Source organism: Pectinophora gossypiella, chromosome Z, assembly GCF_024362695.1.
Source record: "Pectinophora gossypiella chromosome Z, ilPecGoss1.1, whole genome shotgun sequence".
In the NCBI taxonomy this organism is placed as follows: Eukaryota; Metazoa; Arthropoda; class Insecta; order Lepidoptera; family Gelechiidae; genus Pectinophora; species Pectinophora gossypiella.
In genome coordinates this window covers 25,988,222-26,011,961 of record NC_065433.1, presented here as the reverse complement: position 1 = coordinate 26,011,961, position 23,740 = coordinate 25,988,222, and the positions used below count along the sequence as shown (strand labels likewise).

The 23,740-nt window shown below is 40.1% G+C and overlaps 1 protein-coding gene across 1 annotated transcript; it reads right to left on the bottom strand.

Annotated features, from left to right (window-relative positions):
• Positions 1-18: 18 nt before the first annotated feature.
• On the bottom strand, positions 19-23,418 carry LOC126380313 (actin-interacting protein 1). The gene is made up of 13 exons (XM_050029644.1): positions 23,259-23,418; positions 22,905-23,117; positions 13,762-13,909; positions 12,814-12,994; positions 11,877-11,996; positions 11,074-11,238; positions 9,625-9,832; positions 8,516-8,644; positions 7,812-7,918; positions 5,921-6,023; positions 4,986-5,158; positions 3,977-4,127; positions 19-1,727 (listed from the first exon to the last, which is right to left on the bottom strand). The coding sequence occupies exons 1-13, from the start codon at positions 23,272-23,274 to the stop codon at positions 1,618-1,620; spliced, it is 1,824 nt and encodes a 607-aa protein (XP_049885601.1). The 5' UTR covers positions 23,275-23,418; the 3' UTR covers positions 19-1,617.
• Between the last annotated feature and the right edge of the window lie 322 nt (positions 23,419-23,740).

Sequence of the window (23,740 nt, the reverse complement as noted above, 5' to 3'; positions counted from 1 at the left end):
AATAAAATATACTCAACATACAAGTGTATACAATTTTATTTTATCCTCTTACATACTTCATTTTAGTATTAGAAATCACGTAAAAAAAAAAAACAAGAAAAATATATCAGAAATTAGTATAAAAATACTGTTATACAAAAAGAGTTATCCTTACAACGAAGAAGGGCATAAATGCATTTCACACTACGTTAGTTGACAATTGACAATTATGTAAATGAAAACAAGATCTTTTAGATCGGTAGTTATAGAACCACACATTTGCTACGTAAATAAATAACCACGCAGGACTGACCGAGACGAAAGGACCCTATCTATATTAATAAATACCTTAAATAGACATCCAACGTCGATATTAAATATTTCAGTACACAAGTATCCTACTCACATAAAAATTCCAGTGACAATTAGCGTTTTTTTGGTAGAATTTTAACACTAAGTTCGAGATCATTTATAACATCTCAAATCAGTCAAGAAGTCAGTCCCAAAAATTCATGTAGCAAACAAAAACGTTTTTGAATGTTAGTTTAGGAACAGTCATCCAACTGAGCATTAAATACATTAAACTTAAAATTACAAGCGAAATAAATATGTTAGTATTTTATCTTTCGTATAAGAAGCTAACAATAATAAATCATCGAAATACTAGCTTTTTGTGGAAATATTCCTCTTGACACTTATAACGACTAATAATTCATTATATCTGATCCGAATATATAAAATGTGTATGTAAATTGCACTGTTGGGTTGCTCATGACATTTAATATCTGCTGAGTTATACTGATTTTCAAGGTAATCACTACGGGCGAACTTTATACGTCGCACTATAACTCCTACTTTGTCCCATTTTAATGAACACAGCGTAGAGTTTCATATAAGTATATTTTGTAAAATATTACGAACGTGGAGGAAGAAAGTATGTCAGGTTCGAAGCAAATTCAATTCCTGTCTCTGCTTATCATGGTGGGAAATAGGCGTGAGTTTATATTATATGTAAATGATACGGGACCTTCTGCGACTGACTACATGTGCAGAGCTTGTGATAACCTTGTCGCATTGGCTTATATGGTCATGACTGGGGGAAAATGTGCCTCCGACACTGTATAAATCATCTGGAACATAAGGCTGGTTTTTTTTTACATCACTCCCTTCTATGCTTGGGTCAATCTACCCGGTTTTTAAACTGGTGCTTAGGTAAAAGCCCTATAACCCACCTGCCCGCGGCACGGTAACTGCTCCGCGGCGCGCATTACATCGACTTTGCCTTTGGCCAATAGCCGTACGACATCTATCCATGTAGATAGCAGTTTTCATGCAAAGCCTGTGCGATGTTTGTCGTGTAAATTTTAGACATTGTTTAACGGATGCCCTCTACACCGGTTCCCAGGTGGCATAACCGAGCTGCATCGTGTGACGGAGGCGGCAGAGACTTGATTGAGAGAACTTAAACTCGGCATATGATCCACGCAGGTTTTTTTTTTGCCATACGCAACAACAATCGGGTAGACTTAACTTACCGACCTGGCGATGTAAATAATTTTCAGACTAGATCTTGTGTTAAAAGTTTTTGTGGGTGCAGAGTGAATATTTCCGTCAAAAAGCGGCGGGCGGTTGGGCGGTTTAGGCCTTGGGCACTGTCCATATGCGGGTGTTAGCGTCCTGGCCCGCGGAGACCACGGTCTCGTCGTCCAGCCACGCCAACCCAGTGATCTGGCTCTGCGGGTGCGCATCTGGAAACCACAGGGAACTCCTTAAGCATATTACCACATAACGGCAACAACTCCCATCTACGATTTCTCTGAGTTATGATACATATACGTAGTTATTTTTTTTTTATAACAATGATAGAGTTTATCGGAAGGATTGGCCGGAGATCGCGCAAAGTCGAGAGGAGTGGAAAAATCAAGGGGAGGCCTTTGCCCAGCAGTGGGATCGTATAGGCTGAAGTTAAGATAGAGTTGATGGGGTTGGTAATTGATCTCACAAACCACATAGAAGATTAAAGTGGTATTACGCTACTTTTATTAAGTATGTATACCTATGTTAACGATTGCCTAAATCTGATCGTATTTTAAAAAACAAATCGTGGGACGGTGACGCCAAAGAACAACACGCTCTATGGGTGACGCCATTTTTGAACGTATAGTCCGTTCAAAAATGATCTTCATAAAAGGTAAACAAACCTGTTACTACAAAGAATGTTCGAATTTCACCTAAACTACACAAAGTATTCTTCTAATAACATCCGTAGCACTCAATAGATGTATGATTTCTTAGCTCAATGTGAAATTAACGTAAAATAATCATTAAAAACACATTTTTTCATGTAAAAACAAAAATCAAACAAAACCTCACACAAAAAAGTTGCCATCATAAATTCTTGTTAATCTGTGGCTAGCTGTCAATTTGACGATTAGTGATGAGACATTTCATTCAGGTCAGGAAAACGAGTCAGTTCCGTGAATAACTTAAGTGAGTGTACTGTACTTAATAAGCCGAAAAGCGCAGAAAAAATGACTTTCAAAGTGAGTTAGTGTAACCACAAAGAAACATACAATATATATTTTAATATTATCATACAAAATATTCAAACAACCCAAGAGAGTCAGTTCATTTTGATAAAATAACTTGAGCTAAAATCAATTCAGCACTTCACTAGTACGCAGTTTGACACAGATAAAAAATATCGGCAGCCATGTTTGTTTACCTTTTATGAAGATCATTCTTGAACGGACTATAGTTTAACTTTTTAATTTGAACTGGGTTCAAATTAAATTATAAAATTCTAATTACTAAATAAAGATACGTCTAAAACTAATGAAAAACATTTTCTTTTTTCTTTTTAACTTATTTATGAATTTTAAACAAGAACAACGTAATAATAAGTACGACATTTTATCACGTTTTCTATGACGTCACAGTGTGCTTTTTCAAATTCCATAGTAATTTCGTGTTTTGACGTTTAGTAAAAAGTAACTGATTTGACTAGTTGGAAACTAGTCTATTGGTGCGGGACGGAGAGTTACCTTTCTGTACGTAGTATTATTATGTATTCTATGACAATAGTTCATTCTTACGATCTAGCACGATGCGTATGATAGACAGCGTGCGTGCGTGTATGACACAGAGAGGTAAAATACAGCCTAATGCCACACCCCGAACACTTCATACAAAACACCTCGTTTTACACAGACACTACACATTGACGTTATCGTACACGCGCGTCTGTGTGTGTGACGTCTGATGCCGATACGATTGAAGACTAAAAGACCGAGTGGAGATAAGGTAAACCTAGTTCAGCCGCTGGAGCGGAGCGGACAATTGCCGATCTATGTGAAGTATTTATTCCTTATTCTATGACCGTCTTCTTCTATCGTGTGGGTTGTGAGGTGGATTATCAACCTCCTCAAACCTGGTATCAGTGTTACTATTGAACCGCCAAAGGCCCCTGATATGACTCATGTAACGACTATGTACTTACATCAGTAAGTAGTAACCGGGACCAACGGCTTAATGTGCCTTCCGAAACACAGATCGTCTTACTTTCGGACAATCAGGTGATCAGCCTGTAATGTCCTAACCAAACTAGGGATCACAAAATGATCTTGGTGATATGTCCCCACCGGGATTCGACACCGGGACCTCCGGATCGTGAGCCCAATGCTTAACCACTGGACCACGGAGGCCGTTCTATGACCGTGATTTTTTCTCTTCTATCTATAGATTAGTCAAAGGGCCTCCAACTACGACCGTGTATTATGTACAACCAAAGAGCAAAAGTTCAGTCACTGAGCCCAGCGAATTATTTGTAAACAGTGGTGAAATTATGAACCATTAGTTGTCGTAATTATAAAATTTATGATTTTGTAGGTGTTTTTGGTCTATTACAGAAACGGTAACCAGGGGGCCTTAAGTGCAACCAGTTCATTTATTAACTCAACAAGAAACTGATTGGACTTTTGCATCTTATCGTACTCACTCTTTATGATGGTGTGCTTGTTGGGCGCGTCGACGCTCCAGATGATGATGGAGGTGTCGAGCGATCCGGACGCGATGCGCTTCGAGTCGGGGCTCCACGCGCAGCAGTTGACGCGGGCCGTGTGGAAGCCCCACTCTTTATTATGCGCCAGCTGTAAACATTGATACAAGAGGGGTTAAAAAGGTTACATCGAAGCAATTCATCTAAAAAAAACAGGAAGTGCGCCATGAAAACAAATGTCAAATAGCATTAATTATTAATTGTAAACAACGTCAATTAGTTCGATTACCGTATCCGCGGTTTCCTCTATCCGGGTTGTAGCTGAAAATCAGCGATTTGCTCGAAAGGGCAAAAACTTGCGCTGAGCTATAACCGTTTTGCGCTGCTGCAGCACACATACATACCTGGCGTGTGTTAAACATTTTGTATGTGGTGTGTATTGTTGTTGATTTGTATTGTATGCACGTGTGGCTGTAGACCAAATAAATCATTTATCTATCTATCTATCTAATATTGCTTTCTTAGATTAATTGCTTCGAACCCTTCTAACCCCCAAGGTTTCAATGCAGATACAGACTATAGAGTGAAATAGGTGTATCTTCTCTCGTGCGAGTTGCTATATCAATGATCACTCAACCCAGACAGCGTTACTATCGAACCGCCAAATGTCCATGACATGGCTCATGGAACGACGTTACTGTACTTAAGTAAATACTATCTGGGACCGACTGCTTAATGTGATTCCAAAGCACGGAATCACCTTCTAGGACAATCAGGTGATCAGCCTGCAACATTGCAGCTAACCAAACTAGGGATTACAAACCGATGAATTGCTTCAATGTGGTCTTCTTAATTCCCCCACTAAGCCGTTAGTCCCAGTTACTACTTAGTAATGTAAGTATGTAATTGTTACAAGAGCCTTTCGCAGCTCAATGTTTCTATCATCACGGTTGCTGAGGTCTTCCACTTCACAACCCACACGATAGACCTGTGGTTTTTCAGTACTCACCTTGTAGTCGTCAGTACTGTACAGTATAAGTTTCCTGTTGGAGTCGCTGGCGACCAGGTATTTGCTGTCGGGACTGAAGCGGACGTCTGTCACCGCTCCGAGGTGATCCAACTCCATGCTCGGGGTGAGCGTGCGCACGTCCAAAGTGTACAAGTGGACCTTGTTATCAGCACCTACAAGATAGCAATTTATTTATTTTCAAGTTTTTTTTAAACATGACTTATTGTAGATTTGCCGCAAATAGCATTAACTACTTGGCCGGACAAATAGGGAGCGCTGAGTCTCTCACCTGGTACAACAGTTAAAACAATAGGCCTGAGAGCGTCTGAGAGGATAATATTTGAAATTAATCGACCCTAGTTGGTCGATAGCTATAAGCGCTGAATAAGAGAAATCGTCGCACACGCCGGTCGGTATCGGGGTTCTGAAGTGTTTGTTATCGGGAGCTGATTGGCTGCCTGTATGGCTAGAGTAATCGGGTCCTCGAGATCGTATATTACGTCTTTGGTTTATCTGGAAGATTAACAGTCAAATACAAGCAGTAACTCCTCCACTGCACCGAACCATTTTAGTAGTGCGATTTTGTCCATCTCGTCGTAACTTTTAAAATATGTGTCCTAATTACGTAGTCTAAAAGACTATAATGTAGTTTAAATAGAAATAAAAGTCTTGGATCAGAGACAGTTACACGCCTCAACGGGGAGCTACCTAACTGGGTGTGTATGTGTGTGAGGGTGTGTATGACGGTATGAAAAGCTTAATCCACTCAAACCGCCCGTGTTTCGAATCTTATAATACACAGATAAAAAATTGAATTCTAATTTTGTAAAAATAAAATATTTAAAAATGATCTTAGTAAAAAAACTATTGGATAACGGGGAGTAACGTATGATAGGGTGTGTGTAAGTAATAATACTATGAAGCAGGTGACTGACCTCCGACAGCGACGTGCCTCGACTTAGTGTCGATGGCCACACACGTTGGCTCGAACTTGATTGGCATCGCCGACTGCTTGCTGCCGCCGATCACCACCACCAACTGGTTACAACATACATTACATTGTTTATTTACAACTAGAGGATTCGATCCCGGTCATGTTTTCTAATCCCGGGATTTCGGGATTATCTAAAGTTAATCTCGGGATCCCGGGATAATCCCAGGATTGTATTGGTAATATAAAATGGCAACAAAAAGACTATATGCTAAAAACATTCCAGTCTATGCTTAAGGCTATGCTACAGACAATAATACTCGTTGGTTTTCATCTATATGTCGTAAAAGTAGTGTCAGAAGGGTGGGCGTTAGAAGACAATAATGACCATCATTAGTATCACAATCATTTTATTTACTTCCACATAGATTTTGTATCACGATTAGATAAAGTCACAGCATAAGGTTCACACTCACGGCAACGTCACGGTATTCGTAACGGTTACAGTCTCTCGTAATCTAGCGCGCCTAAGGACGTTAGCGCGAAGGGGCCCTCCACCACCCATGGTTCCTATATTCGGACCGAATCATCGGGACATGTGAATGTACTTGCTAGGCGCTCTTTTCCGATCACACTTTCTTGACGTCCCTACAAGTTATAGGTGAGCGACTATAGCACTCGACGTTCCGATCGTAATTAATCGACACGTCCGCTCATGACGATGGTTAGCGGTAGACTGCCCGACTAGAACGGCAGTGCACGTCCGCTCGACACGACGACTCTGTAGTGACTCCTCGACTTCACCCAGCTCTGCCCGTAGGCCACCTGCCGTCGGAGCGTTGCAACTTCATGACGGAAGTGATGTAAGTTCATTTTATTTTCCGATTTGATCAGTTTCTCTTCTTAATTCATAACTAACGCCGACATACATTTATTCAGGCAAATTAATGCATTTTTGTTAAGCAAAAATCTATCAATAGGTACTTACAAGACGAGAAGCGGATATTTTACACACGCTTACACATTCCTTACACGCACATTTGATTGACTTATATGGAAATAAATAATCCCGAAAATCCCGGGATTCGTTAAATTCGATCTCGAAAATTTCGGGACTAAAATATAATCGGGATCCCGGAATCCTCTACTTACAACCCAACATGCCGACAACTGTAGATAAAGTAGGCGGGTCCCTTAGTAAAACGGGGTAAACCCTAGATAGGTAACCGCACTTCACTGCTGGACTGAATTAGGGCCTTCCAGGCTACGTTCCCCAAAAATAATATAAATGGCGCTGTCGAGATTTAACATGATTATTACCTATTTTCTCATAATTATTCAAAAATACAATGTTATAAATAAATAAGATATAAAAAATGATCCCTTGTTTGGTTAGGACATTACAGGCTGATCACCTGATTGTCCGAAAGTAAGATGATCCTTGCTTCGGAAGGCACGTTAAGCTGTTGGTCCCGGTTACTACTTACTGATGTAAGTGAGTAGTCGTTACACGAGCTATGTCAGGGGCCTTTGTCGGCTCAATAGTAACCCTGACACCAAGGGTGATGGGGTTAGTAATCCACCTCACAACCCACACGATAGAAGATGTTGTTACAACCCGTAGGGACCTAATAATTTAAGTTTTGACCCACATAATCCGCGGCCAGTTATACGTAATTTATTTCTTATAGGCTTTTTGCCAACTAAGGCCAGGCGCGCACTACGAGTTCGTACCAGTTTTAAATTTTATTGCGCGCACTTGACAGCAGAGTTGCTGCAGCGGCGCAGTATTACAGCGCGACATTATGCCGCTGCTCTTTTCTGCCGCGCGGCGAAAAACTCGTAGTGCGCGCCTGGCCTTACGGGACCCTACCCTTCGTTGCCCTTATACATACCTCTTTGACGGTGGCGATGATGGTGGTGTCGTCGTCTAGGATGTGGTCCATAGCGCGCGGCTGCGAGCCCAGCGGCACCGCATCCTCCGTGTATACCGGCACATCACCTAGAAACACAAACATAACGTAAGCTTACGACTAGGGAATACAATCCAACGAGATCGCAAATTCGAGATCCGGCGGGATTTAAAAAATCAATCCCGAAATTTCCGGGATCTCGTCTAGTTCATAAAAAAATGTAAAATTAGGACGGCTGAATACGATGAAAACTACTTGTTTGTGATCACTTCATCAGCAATTTAAGAGCCACGCTCTTATCGGTGCAGCATTTTCCATGCTACTTTTTTAGGGAAAAATAGGACAGTGGTTTCCCTCTTGCCTTCCGCCCCGCAGCACTCTGTCTGACGCAAGTCAGACAGTGACCAGTGACAGTGAGTGTGTTTGTGATAGTGAGGTTAATTAAAACATTTTTTTTAATTTCTTTTTTTTTCAAAGAAGCAAAACCATTGTATTCTTCAATATTACTAACTAAATAATTAAGTTTCCTTTGGAAATCAGCATAATCAAAACAAAAAGTATATATAACTCAAGAAGATTCGCCCAATCCCGTCAATCTCGAATGGGATTTCGTCATATTATGCTTCGGGTTTGATCCCGAAAAATTAAACGAGAAAAAAATGCACTGTATGTAATGTACAGCTTACCTTCAGTCTGCGGCTTGGCGTGACGTAAAGTATCGTCAATACCACAGGTCAAGAGCGAGCCGTCCTTGGCAACTCGCATGCTGTTCACCTGGTTGCCGTGGCCCTGGCCTACGATGTGACGACCTTCGCCTAGGAACAAGTAACGATAGTGTTAGTACGTGTTAACGATCTGAGGAGTGTCGCTGGCAGCTATTAAGACAACTGTGATGATCAGCACCAAGTTTCGATCATCGTGGCTTAAGCCGCTTACCTAACCTGAAGGTTTGACAGGTCCGGTTTTTTACAGAAGCGACTGCCTGTCTGACCTTCCAACCCGCGAAGGAAAAACCAGCCCAATACACGTTAGGTCACATACTCCCGAAAATTCATTTTGCAGGAATATGGGTTTCCTCACAATGTATTCCTTCATCGTTGAGCACGAAAACAAATTCGACAATCATCGGTTTAGGCCTGTGCTGGATTCGAACCTGCGACCTCAAAATGAGAGGCAAGCGTTCTACCAACTGGGCGACTATTGCCATTAACCGGGAACAAGTCCTGGAAATCACGCAAAATATTCATGATCATTAATTTCGGAGCCACGCTCTTGTCGGTGTAGCATTTTCCATTCTTGTCTATCAAAGGCCAATTCTTTAACTTCCTTATAAGACACGACGTTCACCTTCTTTAACCTGTTCCATGTAAGCTCTTCTTGGTTTAGTTTTTTAATATTATATGTACAATACAGCCTCCGTGGTCTAGTGATTAGAGCGTTAGGCTCACGATCTGGAGGTACGGGTTCGATTCTCGATGGAGACATTGTCGAAATCACTTTGTGAGACTGTCCTTTGTTTGGTAAGGACTTTTCAGGCTTGAATCATCTGATTGTCAGAAAAAGTAAGATGATTCCGTGCTTCGGAGGGCACGTTAAGGCGTTAGTCCCGGCTATTAGCCGTAAAAACACCTCCACCAACTCGCATTGGAGCAGCGTGGTGACTCCATCACGCTGCTAGAAGGCCAGGAAGGGGGTATGGAGCATACTCCATACCCCCTTCGGTTGATTGAGGGGAGGCCTATGCCCAGCAGCGTGACGTATATAGACTGTTTATGTTATGTACAATAATTATTACCAGTCTCGACACTCCACGAGGTAACACAGCCGTCGTGGCTGGCGGTGTAGACAGACTTGCGGTCCGGCGTCGGTTCTAGGCAGGTTATAGGCTTGTTGTGCCCCATGAGGATCTGCCACGGCTTATCAGGGTTTTCAACGTCCAGGTAGTTGATCACGCCCGACAGAGACACCGAGAGAAGATGCTTGCCTTGCCAGAGACAGGACACCTGCGTGGATATACGTACAATTAGCAGGGCTAACATGCGCAATGATACAAACTAATGACAACCATACCAATGCACACTTGTATGAATGTTTAATAACAGTTAAAATATGTACCAATACTTTGTCTGAAGATTGATTGAAAATAGTTATAAGTACTTAATGTTTTTTTCTGAATAAATTTTTATTATTATTTGTATGTCGTTTCCATATCTCGGGCCTACGGAGTCCCGGACTTTTGGAAGGCGTGCGTGGGGCCGAAGCCAACACGCAGAGGCCCCTTAAGACAGTTTAATCTAAATGTGGTGTGACACCAACCGGCGATTATCCCTGTATCCACTATGAGAGTGACCCAAAGACAATCCCCGGTTCGTGTAGGACTATTGCAGATTATGGGAACAAAGGGAATATGGGCTATTGGGTTGGGTGTTAGTGGACCGAGATACTGGAGCTATGGGGGACTATGGCGCCTGCTCGACCAATGTTGGTAAACATGGATAAAATGAGCAAGCAGTGACTCGCCACTCACTGGCGCGACTGGACGGCAAGGCAGCAACATGGTTGTGAGCAGCTCAGGGTATCGAGAGGTGTACACCGCTTTCTGCGAGGCGATTTACCCACCTCACCAACTCGCGACTTATGCATCTTTCACTTCCACCCTGCATTATTATTATTACTTATGCGCACACACACGCACATCAACAAAATTTTAGTTTATATTGTATTATTTTATTCTTTTTTTTATTGGGTACTTGGGCGATAGGCTAATGGCCTGTCACCAAGTGGTCCGTCCGTAAATTTAGGAGCAGTTCTAAACATTACAACGCAAATAATTGTATCTAGCTTTTAAGTCTATATCTGTTTGTTCTCCAAATAAATAAATAAAATAAAATAAACGTGATAACATTTTGTCACTGTCATTTTATCGATCCCAACGATATAATTATGTCGTTTTTTCGATTGGTGCTAATATGTGAACCGAAATAAGCCGTGTCGTTCTGTCAAAATACGAACAAAATCACGTGGCACGCATGTTAGGGAAAAAGGAAACTTATCTATTTCGACAAAATTTATTGAATTGATCGATAATTTTATCACATTGCGCATGTTAGCCCTGCATGGCATATAAAAGTGCGCAATGTCAAGTAAATTCAAATATTTCTTTTTATAATAAGTGGCCTTTTTAACCCCCAGTTCATTCATGGCTAGGACACTCGGATCGTATGCTACGTCCTACCGTCCATACCTGTTGGTTCTCAACGGCGGTGCCCATATTGAAGAGCGTGGCTCGCTGCATGGTCTCCACGTCCCAGATGGCGCAGGTCTTGTCGCCAGAGCAGGACAGCAGCTGCTTGCCGTCAGGAGACCACGAGATGCCGTATACACCGCCCTTGTGCGCCGGAGAGCCAATCTGAAATTGGAATATAATTTAGTATTTTTCAAACCGAACTTTTTATTAAATTACTGTTTTACGCGAACGAAGATGCCCTTCTATTAAAACTATGGAAGTTTCCACACCTTTTTGCTTCTTTAGGAGTTGAATTTCGCAGACAACCGTGTTAGTGAGCTATATCCTATATAGACCTATATCCTATAAAATACCCCCTTGCAAAATTTGGGACTCAGCACTTGTAGTTTCTGAGATTTCATGACGAGTGAGTCAGTGACCTTCCTTCTCTCTCTCTCTCTCTCTTGTGTTCATGTACAATCTCTCTTTCTGCATGAACATGAACACATAAATAAATATATGTATACATACTTTGCCTGGAATCTCATTAGGGTAAGCACAGAATATCACTTAAGACAGAAGACGTCAGGCTTAATTTCATAAAAAAAAAAATCTAAAATTGTGTCCTTCGAACATGTGATATTTGAAAGCCCTCGCAATAGACACGACACACTAGTTTCAATCCAGGTCAAAATCTGTGGCGTCAATTTTTACCTCACACTTTTACCTTAAGAAATCGAGGTTTTGTTTACGTGGTCAAAATACGGCGTTGTCCATTGCTTGTCAATTTTATTATTAACTAAAAAAATGTATAAGCTCACCTCTCCCTTGAGTTCGGAAGTAGCTCCATCGAACAGGAATATCTTGCCATCGAAGCCGGCAGACGCGAATAGGCTACCGTCGGGACTGTATCGCACAGCTTGCGCGAATCGAGTGTGCTCCTGTGGAAGAGAACCAGAATTAAAATATGAGTGTGGTGTGGAGTTATATAAGTCAGTCTTCTTCTAAAGTGTGGGTTGTGAGATCGTATATATTGAGGGGGTTAAAAAGGCCGCATCGAAGCAATTCATCTAAGAAAGCAATATTGCTTTTTGACATTTGTTTGCATTACGCACTTACTATTATATGCGCAAATGTCAATTGCTTGCTTCGATGTGGCTATTTTAACCCCCCTGGACTCAGTATCCTCTAATTATTATAACTTGTAATGTATATCTACATTGATTTGAAATGTGTTCTCTTCTTCTTTGCGAATCGATGGCGATCGATACTAAATTTTTGCTGACTAATAATTGGCCACGCTTACGGCATTGTCAGTGGCTTCGTAAAATGTGTTGCTATTGCAGTTTCTTGACATTTATATTCCTCAGCTAACATACATAAACAGCCTATACATATACGTCCCACTGCTGGGCACAGGCCTCCCCTAAATCAACCTGAGGGGGTATGGAGCATACTCCACCACGCTGCTCCAATGCGGGTTGGTGGTGGTGTTTTTACGGCTGATAGCCGGGACCAACGGCTTAACGTGCCCTCCGGAGCACGTAATCCTCAGCCATAACACAAGTAAAAATTTACATTCTCCCATTTCTGTGTCAGACTACGAACATAACTAAACTGCCAAGTCTCCAAACTTTATGGTGACCTAAGGTATCTTTTAAAATCCTAGAAATCTTTACGAGAATGACCTCGTAAGACAGAAGTTAGTGATGTTCCCAGTCTATCGATTTAGCTCCGTCAACGAGTACCAATACCAACCTGCTTGGTACACTTGAACTTGAAGGGAGGCCCCTCGAAGACGGCGAGGGTGTTGTCTTCGGAAGCAGTGACGATGCGGAAAGGACGCGCGGGACGGAAGTCCACGGAATTGATCGGCTTTGACTGTCCGCTGATCTCTCCCACCGACGTACCAGTCTCCGACATGAAAACGTGGCCGAATCTACAAAGAAATGCATAATATAATTTCTTCTCTCGTGTGGATTGTGACGTCTATGGCACACGGTCGATAATAACCTAACACTTGTGATTGTCACTCATAAGAAAAAAGCGTCACTTCCTGCTTATTTGTAACATATTATATAAACGCGCCTCCATAATTCTTAATGTTCTTCTTCTATCGTATAGGTTGATCCAATGACCAGCTTCATCAACCCTGGTGTCGGGGATACTATTGAGCCCCTAAAGGCCCTCAATGTGGCTCATGTTACTCAAATATTAGTCGGGCCCGTCTTTCCATAAAGACGTAACTGACTTTGCTAACTGACATATTTGTGATTTGTGTCTTATTGGCAATTGAAAAATCGCCAATAATTGCAGATACGTCAGTTCGCCACATCACCGACGAAGAGACTGTCCTCCATAGCACGGAGTCATCTCAATCAGAGGGGTTAAAATGGCCACGTCGAAGCAATTCATTTAAGAAAGCAATATTGCAATTTGACATTTTCGCATATAAAAGTAAGTCGCAATGCAAACAAATGTCAAATGACAATATTGTTTTTTTTAAATGAATTGCTTCGATGCGGCCATTTTAAGGTAGTTACATTCTGCAATGTCCTGAACATTATGACATTATTGTCCCAGTATTTTCATGTTAGACGTTAAAACGAAGTTAAATAGAAAAAATGAAATTATTTTCGTAATCAGAATTTCATAATTTGTCATGAACTTATTACACGACCAAATCGAGGAACCAAAACTGCTCACCTTTCCCGGCCTTCGCCAACGACCACCATGCGCTGGTTGTCGGCGCTCCACGCGATGTCCTTAATCGGACCTCCGATGGGCTGGAACTCATTCTTCAGGATATGCTCTTTATTTACAGTGTCCCAGATTCGCACCTTGCCCGACGCATCTGTAACGGGGATTTTTTTTTAATTATATTTAGACACAGGTACTATTAAACAGATAGAAGTTTATCAAAACTTACAAGCCCTGTATTACAAGTCTTGCAAAAATTTTCATTATTACAAGAATATGTGTTTATCAAAACTACACATAATTAAAACACATAATAACGGGTTCTTACCGCGTTCAAATCAGGGATATGAGACTCCCGATATTTCGACACGGGATGACTCCCCCGGAACCCGATAATGATGTGATGGTAAGAACCCGTTATTATGTGTTTTAATTATGATATACATAAACTGCCTATATACGTCCCACTGCTGGGCACAGGCCTCCTCTCAATCAACCGGAGGGGGTCTGGAGCATACTCCACCACGCTGCTCCACTGCGGGTCGGTGGAATTATGATAATTATATTAATTATTTATGATAAAAACTACACATGTAAATTATGATCTTTTTGCGTGTTCCATAGACACAATAACAAAATAAGGCTACGGTTTATAACCATACAACTTCCGAAACTGAACAACGCCATCTAAGTGATTTTAAAAGAACGTAAACTGGAATTGATCATCAAAACAATAAGATAAAATATTTGCACACAAAATACAAAATAAATACAATCAAACGTTCGCGTCGCTTAAAAGAAAATTCTTTTATTACGCCGATTGAAAAGTCTCTCATTACACATACAGCTTGGTTTTAGCATTTGTTTAAACAATATTCTTGTGAGGCTTGTTTCCCTTTTTTTGGTGAGCAATCGGAATTATTTTTGATTTTTTAATATATTTTTTTAACTAAGTATTTTTAATCGCAGTTAAGCAGGGCTTAAATTATGCTAAAATAAGTGGACAACCTCTTAGATCTATAATAACATAATATTTTATACTAGTTTAGGTTAAATATTAATGTTGATTCCAGTACACACCATCAAATTTTAAGTTATATATAATTTTCTTATCCGCTGAAAAAGAAAGGGACGAGTAATCGAGAGACATAAAATTTATCGAACACACGTCAATTTTAGGCAGAAAAGCCCTTCCAAATTTTACATTGGCCAATGACCCGACAGGATTTAATTGACAGCACAGGTCAAACGGGTTGTTCATTCATTTTAAAATTAACAGTTGTCATTCATCTGCCCCTTACCTTTTCGGCGGATAAGAAAATGAAAGGTATAACTTTAAGTAAAATTAGGATGTGTCTATAGGAATCGGGACCATTAACCGCTTATTAACTTGTAGGCTAGATTGTAATATTATAAAGTATTTGTAACGCCATATTTAAATTTAAATAAAAGTTGAGCGAAGCTAGAGCCAACCGCTAGTCAATAGAATATAACACATTAGCATTTCACATAGCTTATAATTTCGCATGGCAAACATTGCAAGCATTTTCGTAAACATTTCGTCGAAACATTCCAGTGTTTGATCTTCCTCTTTCGCAACTATTCGTGAGCTAAACAAGTCTTAGTTGCACACACAGACATGAGCTCTTCAGAACCCTGTCGCACTAACAATTTGACATATAGTAATAATAATACAAATTATTTCCAAACCACAAAATATAAATTACAAAGAAACTTAACTTATCTAATAGCTACAAGCTGTTTTTTTTGTGGATGGCTGATGCCTAAACTAAGTAAACTTGTAATATAGGACATCAGGGGCCTGTTTAATAAAACTTACAATTGTAAATTACAACGACAATTTGGTGCTCATTACGTAGCTAATATGAAACTGCAAAATATTCGTGATCACACACTCCGCAATGTACATCAAATTGTCATTGTAATTTACAATTGTAAGTTTTATTAAACAGCCTTCCCCCGGAATTATAGTGGTGTAAAAATAATGTGACACAGTGCCAAAGTGTATAATAACATTTTTCGCTCGTGATCTTACATAACACACGTCCTTATTGAGGTGGTCACAAGGGATCAGAAGGCAGCTTACAGCCTCTGTAGATACGAAGTCCTAAATTGAATATGATAGGTGGCCAGCCATCAAATTACACCAGTCCATTAAATTAGAAACGCCACGATTTTTCTGTCGGTTTTCAAGACATGCCGGGGAAGATAAGCAGCTGAACGAGGTCTGTTTTTTGTTCGCTCCCACTCTAGCATACAAACGTAATATACTTCACGCCTATATCCCAGAAGGGTCTGCATGCACGCAGCTAATATTTATAAGTGTATAAGCTAAGCCATTTGCTTTTGCCCGTATTCGTAATATTCATAATTAGTGTTACTGGCAATAAAATTTTATTCTTATTCTTAAGTGTAGTAGGTGAATGGTCGACTTTTTAGCTCTACCACGCCAAATGTAACACATGCACTCACGACTATGACCCAATGGGGTAGTCGCGGGTACATCAATCATAAGATAAACTAACCGCATGTAAAAATCAAACAAATAAACCACAAAGAAACATGAACACTTTCATTACTAAAAGTTATTTAGTAGATTTAGGCACAGTAGATATCTTGAGTCGTAAATTACTAAGAGTTACAGAGCATAATAATTAATTATGTACAGTCATGAGCAATATAATGTACCCACTTTAGGACTCTGTCGCACTAACTTATTTGACATTTAGTGAGACTTGCAGTTCAATTTGTCAAAAAAGTCAATGTGACATGGTACCAAAGTGTATACATACACGTATACAAAGTGTATGCTCGTGACCATACCTATAATTCTCCCTCGTTATCTTCTGAGCACACCAACGTCACATTATGATGTAACGCATTTTAAAATAACAGAGTGATGTTACACATTAACCATCTTCCTAGCATGATCCCGTTTTTCACAGGGTCCGCTTACCTAACCTGAAGATTTCACATAACATAACATAAACAGCCTATATACGTCCCACTGCTGGGCACAGGCCTCCCCTCAATCAACCGGAGGGGGTATGGAGCATACTCCACCACGCTGCTCCACTGCGGGTTGGTGGAGGTGTTTTTACGGCTAATAGCCGGGACCGACGGCTTAACGTGCCCTCCGAAGCACGGAATCATCTTACTTTTTCGGACAATCAGGTGATTCAAGCCACAAAAGTCCTTACCAAACAAAGGACAGTCTCACAAAGTGATTTCGACAATGTCCCCATCGGGAATCGAACCCGGACCTCCAGATCGTGAGCCTAACGCTCTAACCACTAGACCACGGAGGCTGCATGTGAAGATTTCACAGGTCCAGTTTTTTACAAAAGCTACTGCCTGTCTGACCTGCCAACCCGCGAAGGGAAAACGAGCCCAATACAGGTTAGGTTACATTAGGAAAATACATTTCTCGGGAATGTGGGATTCCTCACGATGTTTTCCTTCACCGCTGATACTCATTTATGATCCAACCATGAATTCGAAAACAAATTCGACAATCATTGGTTTAGGCCTGTGCTGGATTCGAACCTGCGATCTCGAAGTGAGAGGCAAGCGTTCTACTAATTGGGCTACCACGGCTACACATGAACCATTTCAGAATATTTTAGTTTATACCGCACAGCCACAGAAAATAGAAATTTCGCTATTGCTGTGCTTTCAGTTTAGCTGGCGTTACACTCGCGTACACAAGTAAAACATTGAGTCACAAAATAGTACGTAAGTAGGGCTATTCTTAGTTTCTAAATTCATTTTTTAATATTTCATACATACATACATAAACTCACGCCCGTAATCCCTAATGGGGTGGGCAGAGCCACAAGTAATCAAAGACAACTTGCAGCCACTGTTGATACGATGTCGTAAGCTGGATATGATGAACCTTATGGTGATAAGGGATCAGCCTATCGCCCATAACATTAGCCCATCATGTTAGAGGACACAATCCCTCTGTCGGTTTTTACGACATGCCCGGGAAGACAAGCAGCAGAACGTTTTCTATGTTTTTTATTTGCTCCCAGAACAGCATAGAAGCATTTAATATTTCATGATTGAAGAAAATCACGTCCGAATATGATTTTTCAAAAAGGCGTTTTCGTACTTTTGTCTATATAATAAAAAATAAAAAACCATCATGTAAATGAAAGTATGTGTGTTATAATTGAACTGTTGAATTATCAAATCTCCGAGCTTAATTCTGGAGAGTCGTTCCAGTTGGCCACCAGCCAACATCTGACACACGCCCGATAATAACCTAACACTTGCGTTATTGTCACTTTTAAGAAAGAATGACGGTCACTTCCTGCTTATTCTTAACATATATACATAATGGTCCCGATTCCTGCAGACACCTCCTAATTTTATTTTAAGTTATACCCGTCATTTTCTTATCCGCCAAAAAGGAAAGGGTCCGATGATTGTCAACAAGTTAATTTTAAAACGAATAATCCGGGCGAATAAAATAGGCATCTCGCTGGTATGCAATCCGTTTGACGTGCTGTCTACTTAACTCTGTCGGGTTATTGGACGATGTAAAATTTTTTGACGGTTCTCTTAGATTTCTGCATACAATTGACGTGTGTTATATAAATTTTATGCCTGTTGATTACCCGTCCCATTATTTTTCAGGGGATAAGAACATGACAGGTATAATTTAAAATAAAATTAGATGGCGTCTGCAGGAATTAGCACCACTTTCTATTTACATGATTCCTAATATTAATGACGGTCTCCTTGGTCTTATTAAGTTTTATTTATATGCTACGATATCATTCATTACTTCTTTTTTGTAATGGCACTAGTGTTGCTTTGTGCCAATGTCAAGTTTTAAAAGATTGGGAAACTAAAAGGAAGGAAATAACATTCGGGAACGGAAATTTACACAAAAATAGGATCAGGTAAATGGGATAAAACAATAAATATGAGAGTCTAAAAAAAGTATAGAGGAAGGGGTAGACCTAGGATAACATTTATGAAACAAATAAAAGAGAAGGTGCAGGTCGTGTCGTATCGGGAGGTGAAGGTTTTGGCGGGAAGAAGAGAGGAATGGCGGTTACTCCACCGACAAGAGCGCAGCTCTTAAATAGAGAGAGAGAAAAAAGTATAAATGAATATAATAAATAGGATGTTGTAAGTAGGTATCTGCTATATTTTAATATTATTTAACGAAAGAAAGGAAAATTATAATATCACAAGCTAAGTCACTATTGAAGGGAAGACGAAACTCATAAAATCTCTGTAGTCCGTGTCGTCTGTCTGTCTGCCCTCGCCCTTACGCTGTCCATTTTTTTTTGCACTGACTACTGACGTGTGTGCTTGTGCGCATCACAGTGTGCGTCAACCTCCGGAATCAGCAATAGTATTACGTATTCTCCAGAGTAGCTCAGTATAACTCCTGAGTAACCTAAAAAGATACCACCGCGTAACCCAGCCAGCATACATGACATAGCATAACCTCACGACTACGTTCCCAATTGGGGTAGGTAGAGCTACATTTATCGGGTTTCGGGGTGGATTTAAGATCCAAAACACGAATTCGAAAATCTTTAGTAACGCCCGTGCTGGATTTGAACCGCGTTGATTTACCCACGTTAGGCCTCTCATTATAACACCAAACAGTTCAGGTTCACACTCTGTTAAACAAGCTCCATGGCTTTTGAATTCCAAATGTGTATGCGACTCCGTGGTCCAGTGGTTGAGCGTTGGGCACGATCCGGAGGCCCCGAGTTCGAATCCCGGTGGGGACATATCACAAATCACTTTGTGATCCCCAGTTTGGTTAGTACAGGCTGATCACCTAATTGTCCGAAAGTAAGATGCTTCGGAAGGCATGTTAAGCCGTTGGTCCCGGTTACTACTTACTGATATAAGTATGTAGTCGTTACATGAGCTATGTCAGGGGCCTTTGGCGGCTCAGTAATAACCCTGACACCAGATAAGTAGAAGAATGTAAATCATCATTATCATCATCAGCCCGTTAACGTCCCCACTACTGGGGCACGGGCCTTAAACCATCACGCGGGCCCAGTGCGGATTGATGGTTATTAACGACTGCTAATGCAGCCGGGACCAAAGGCTTAACGTGCCTTCCGAAGCACGAAGAAGCTCGAGATGAAAACTTTTTTTTTGTGGTCACCCATCCTATGACCGGCGTTTGCGAAAGTTGCTTTACTTCAACAATCGCAGACCGAGCGCGTTAACCGCTGCGCCACCGAGCTCCTCAAGAAGAATGTAAATATACACACAAAAATAAATAATTCCATTTTTGGACTCTATACAGTGAAGAATAATACTGGGTATAGAACGGTAACTCTCCGCCCTGCAACAATTCATGGCGCTGAGCTAGATTTACCCTACACGGAATTTCCATCTTAGAACTTTGTAACAGAACTGCTCACCTCAGTTACTCATTAGATACACATATAAACACACACACACACATATAAACTCAGACGCGTAATTATTACGCGTATATTATTAATAGATACATACACACATAAACTCAGACGCGTAATTATTGATGTGTATGGGACGCCTACGAGGAGCTCGGTGGCGCAGCGGTAAACGCGCTCGGTCTGCGATCGTTGAAGTTAAGCAACTTTCGCAAAGGCCGGTCATAGGATGGGTGACCACAAAAAAACAAAATTTTCATCTCGAGCTCCTCCGTGCTTCGGAAGGCACGTTAAGCCGTTGGTCCCGGCTGCATTAGCAGTCGTTAATAACCACCAATCCGCACTGGGCCCGCGTGATGGTTTCAGGCCCGATCTCCCTATCCATCCATAGGGAAGGCCCGTGCCCCAGCAGTGGGGACGTTAATGGGCTGGTGATGATGATGGGACGCCTAATTTGTATTTATTTCCATAGGGACGTTAAAACTACAATTATTTTGTAAGAACATTCATATTTGGTTTCAGATGCCTGATGGATGCCCATTATTAGCTGGATGAGCTCACCTCATAAACATTAATATCTAGTGAAGATGATTCATAGAACCTTTCCTGAAGGCAGCAATATCTGTGTAACGACGAATATAGAAAAATATAATGAAACTAAAGAGAAAACTCACAACATTTAGAAAGTTATCAAAGAAGTGTATTATCAGCATGAAAGTGTGCCAGTTGCATACTATCACATCTTATTTAAATGCGAAATTATATCTTTAATTAATGCAACTATGTCAATTGGTACATTTCAATGCTTTTGAGATAAGGAATACTGTTGAGCAGTTATAATTACTTTGTACACTGGGACCTGGAGAAGTGAGAAACATTTTCAGCTCATGCTGAGGTCACTTTTGCTCCAAATTACCTCTACTAAGGCAAATAGAACCATTTTAAATTTTTAAAATTTATCTTAAGTGCAGTTTTCACTAACACTATTGGCTCGATCATTATAGGCGGCGATACGGGTCACCATCTGTGTCGTTGGTGTAAAAGAAAGCTCGGTGAGGTGTGGGTACTTAGTCCAACTTGCGTGGGATGTACCTATGATTACCCTAATCGGAATATAATCGAGAGTTTATGTTATTTTGTGTTGTTAGGAACCTCTTTATCTATATCTGTGGGATTTTTTAAATAATTCCACAGAAGTCTTTTCTATGGAACTCGTAGGTTCAGCAAAACCCTCTTTACCAATTTACCATCCCTTTTTCTAATAACACATTCTGTTAACACATCAATTGGTATATTCAAATGTATACCTATATGAATGTGTTTTCTCTTTGTCTAATTTTTAACTAGGCTTTGAACACATGTCAGCCTCACAGGTGCTTTCGTGTACCTATCCCTTAGGCAAAGGATTGGTCAACCAGATAATATAAACTAAAAGTCTGACATGATAGTGGGTCTGTCAACCAGCAATTGACTTACCCGTTGCCAAGGGAAATCACACCCTGAGAGCGAAAAACCCTTCTCATGTCTAAATTCAATCAATCAATGTGATGAAAGAAAATCTATCTTAAGACTAATCTCATAGGGTAAAAATTTTACCTAGAAAGTAATAGTAGTATAGTAATTATCGCAAGATGCTTTCACAAGCATATTTACATATCCAAAATGCACATATATGGGTCCGGTACCATAGTAAATTTATTATCACAAATTGCTTTCACAAGCATATCCAAAATACACATTTAGACGTCTGGTTGTGCCATATGACAAACATAAATACCACAAATAATTATTTACACTATGTCTTCATCCACACATTATTAATCTTATCAAAATAAAGAGAAGCAATATAGGCACCAAGATAATTCTATACCATATCTGGTCCAAATATCAAGCAACAATTATTTTTATGCCATTATTCTTCTTGTAGTTTCGATGGCATTCAGATTTTTTCAGCCCAGTATGCCATTATGTAGTTGAGATGAAGTATGTCGGACATTTTCCTCTTATATTTTTTGGTACTTGGTTATTAAGGTTTATTGATGATATTTTTATAATTTGAGTTTAAATATAACACTTGTTTACAGGCTGTACATCAATTTATCTTTAATACAGTAAAAACAAGGCCTTGAAAATTCTCTATAAATGCCAAAAATTCTTAGATAACAAAATGAATCACTTGGATTGAAATGGCAATGTTGTCATAAAGATAAACAATAATGATTCATCACCAACAAAGTGTATATATCACTCCACCTAAATACAATTTTACTTTAAAAAGTTACATAAATGGAATAGGTACCTAACTATTTTTAAGGCTCTTACACTAAAAGCATAAAAAGAATGGTGTGTAAAATCATAGCTTATCAGTTGCTTATTAGATTTAATATCCTCCCTTTATCAAAAGATAATAAGAGTCCATTTTAGTTACAAGAACACTTGATGTTATGAAGTTGTTTGGCCTTGTCAGTGGAGTCAAGGGGAAAAGTATAACAGATAGCCAAGTAAAGGGAAGCTTCTGTACCTATAATGTATGCCTGTGCTGTATTATTTACTTAAGAATGTAGGTAATTGTAAATATGTTGATTATTTATAATATATTTTGTATGCAGGTATGCTCTCTCCCAATTAAACATGTGAATGATACACGTGTGATACCTGAACGACCTACATATTTAGCAGCATACTTGTACCATGGGAAATTATACAAAAACATTTACTGACCTCCAGAGGCGATGTAGAAACCGCTGGGCGAATATTTGGCGACGTTCACTTGGCAGGAGTGCTCCGTGTAGACATCAGCGATCGCCGGGTTTTCAATATCCCTGATGATGACAGAATTTCCATTCGTGTACAGGAAAGTCCGGCCCTTCGGATCTCCGCCCAAAACCAGGGGCGTCCCGCGCGCTGTTCTCGGCAGCGCCGCAAAAGTATACTCTGCGAACACACACGCTACTTAAAACAACACCCAACATCACACCATACATAACGAAACACATAAATTTCACAGATTTATCTCAAAAGCGATAAACCGAACCACGCCGTTTTTAACACGATCTTCTACAAACAAATACTCACTGTTTGAATATGACATCTTCTTTTCACACTTTATTAGTTAAAAACTACGCTTGCTAAGCTAAAACTACGAATTAATCAGTACTTTTCAATTTATTTAGAAAAACACAATCAGCCGCTATACTCCATAGCCTCCCAAAAAAGTGACGTATAATATTTATTCTGAATGTTGGTAATATTGGAGTCATTTCAAATGCCCATATATGGAGAATCCCTTGAGGACGCGTTCAATATTACAGTAATATGTAATCGATAATAAAAATAAAGTGAAACAAATAAAGGAACAAAATATTTAAAGTCAGGAACATTTATAACGATTGTAATAAAACTTATTGATTTTTTTTAAGTCGTCACTTTTCCACACTATTTGGTCACTTTGTCAGACCGATTTAATTGGGCCAACAAATCTGTACGAAAGTTAAGTAAAGTATAATGTAAAAACCCTCTAATGAATTGAAGATGAAAAAAAAGTGTCTATGGTCGAA

Bases quoted from the DNA above. Each gene is read 5' to 3' on its own strand.
- LOC126380313 (XM_050029644.1), bottom strand. The intron at 11,997-12,813 runs GTTGGTATTGGT...TCTCTTCCACAG, and splicing joins AGTTCAAGTGTACCAAGCAG to GAGCACACTCGATTCGCGCA. The intron at 11,239-11,876 runs GTGAGCTTATAC...TTCCAATTTCAG, and splicing joins CTTCCGAACTCAAGGGAGAG to ATTGGCTCTCCGGCGCACAA.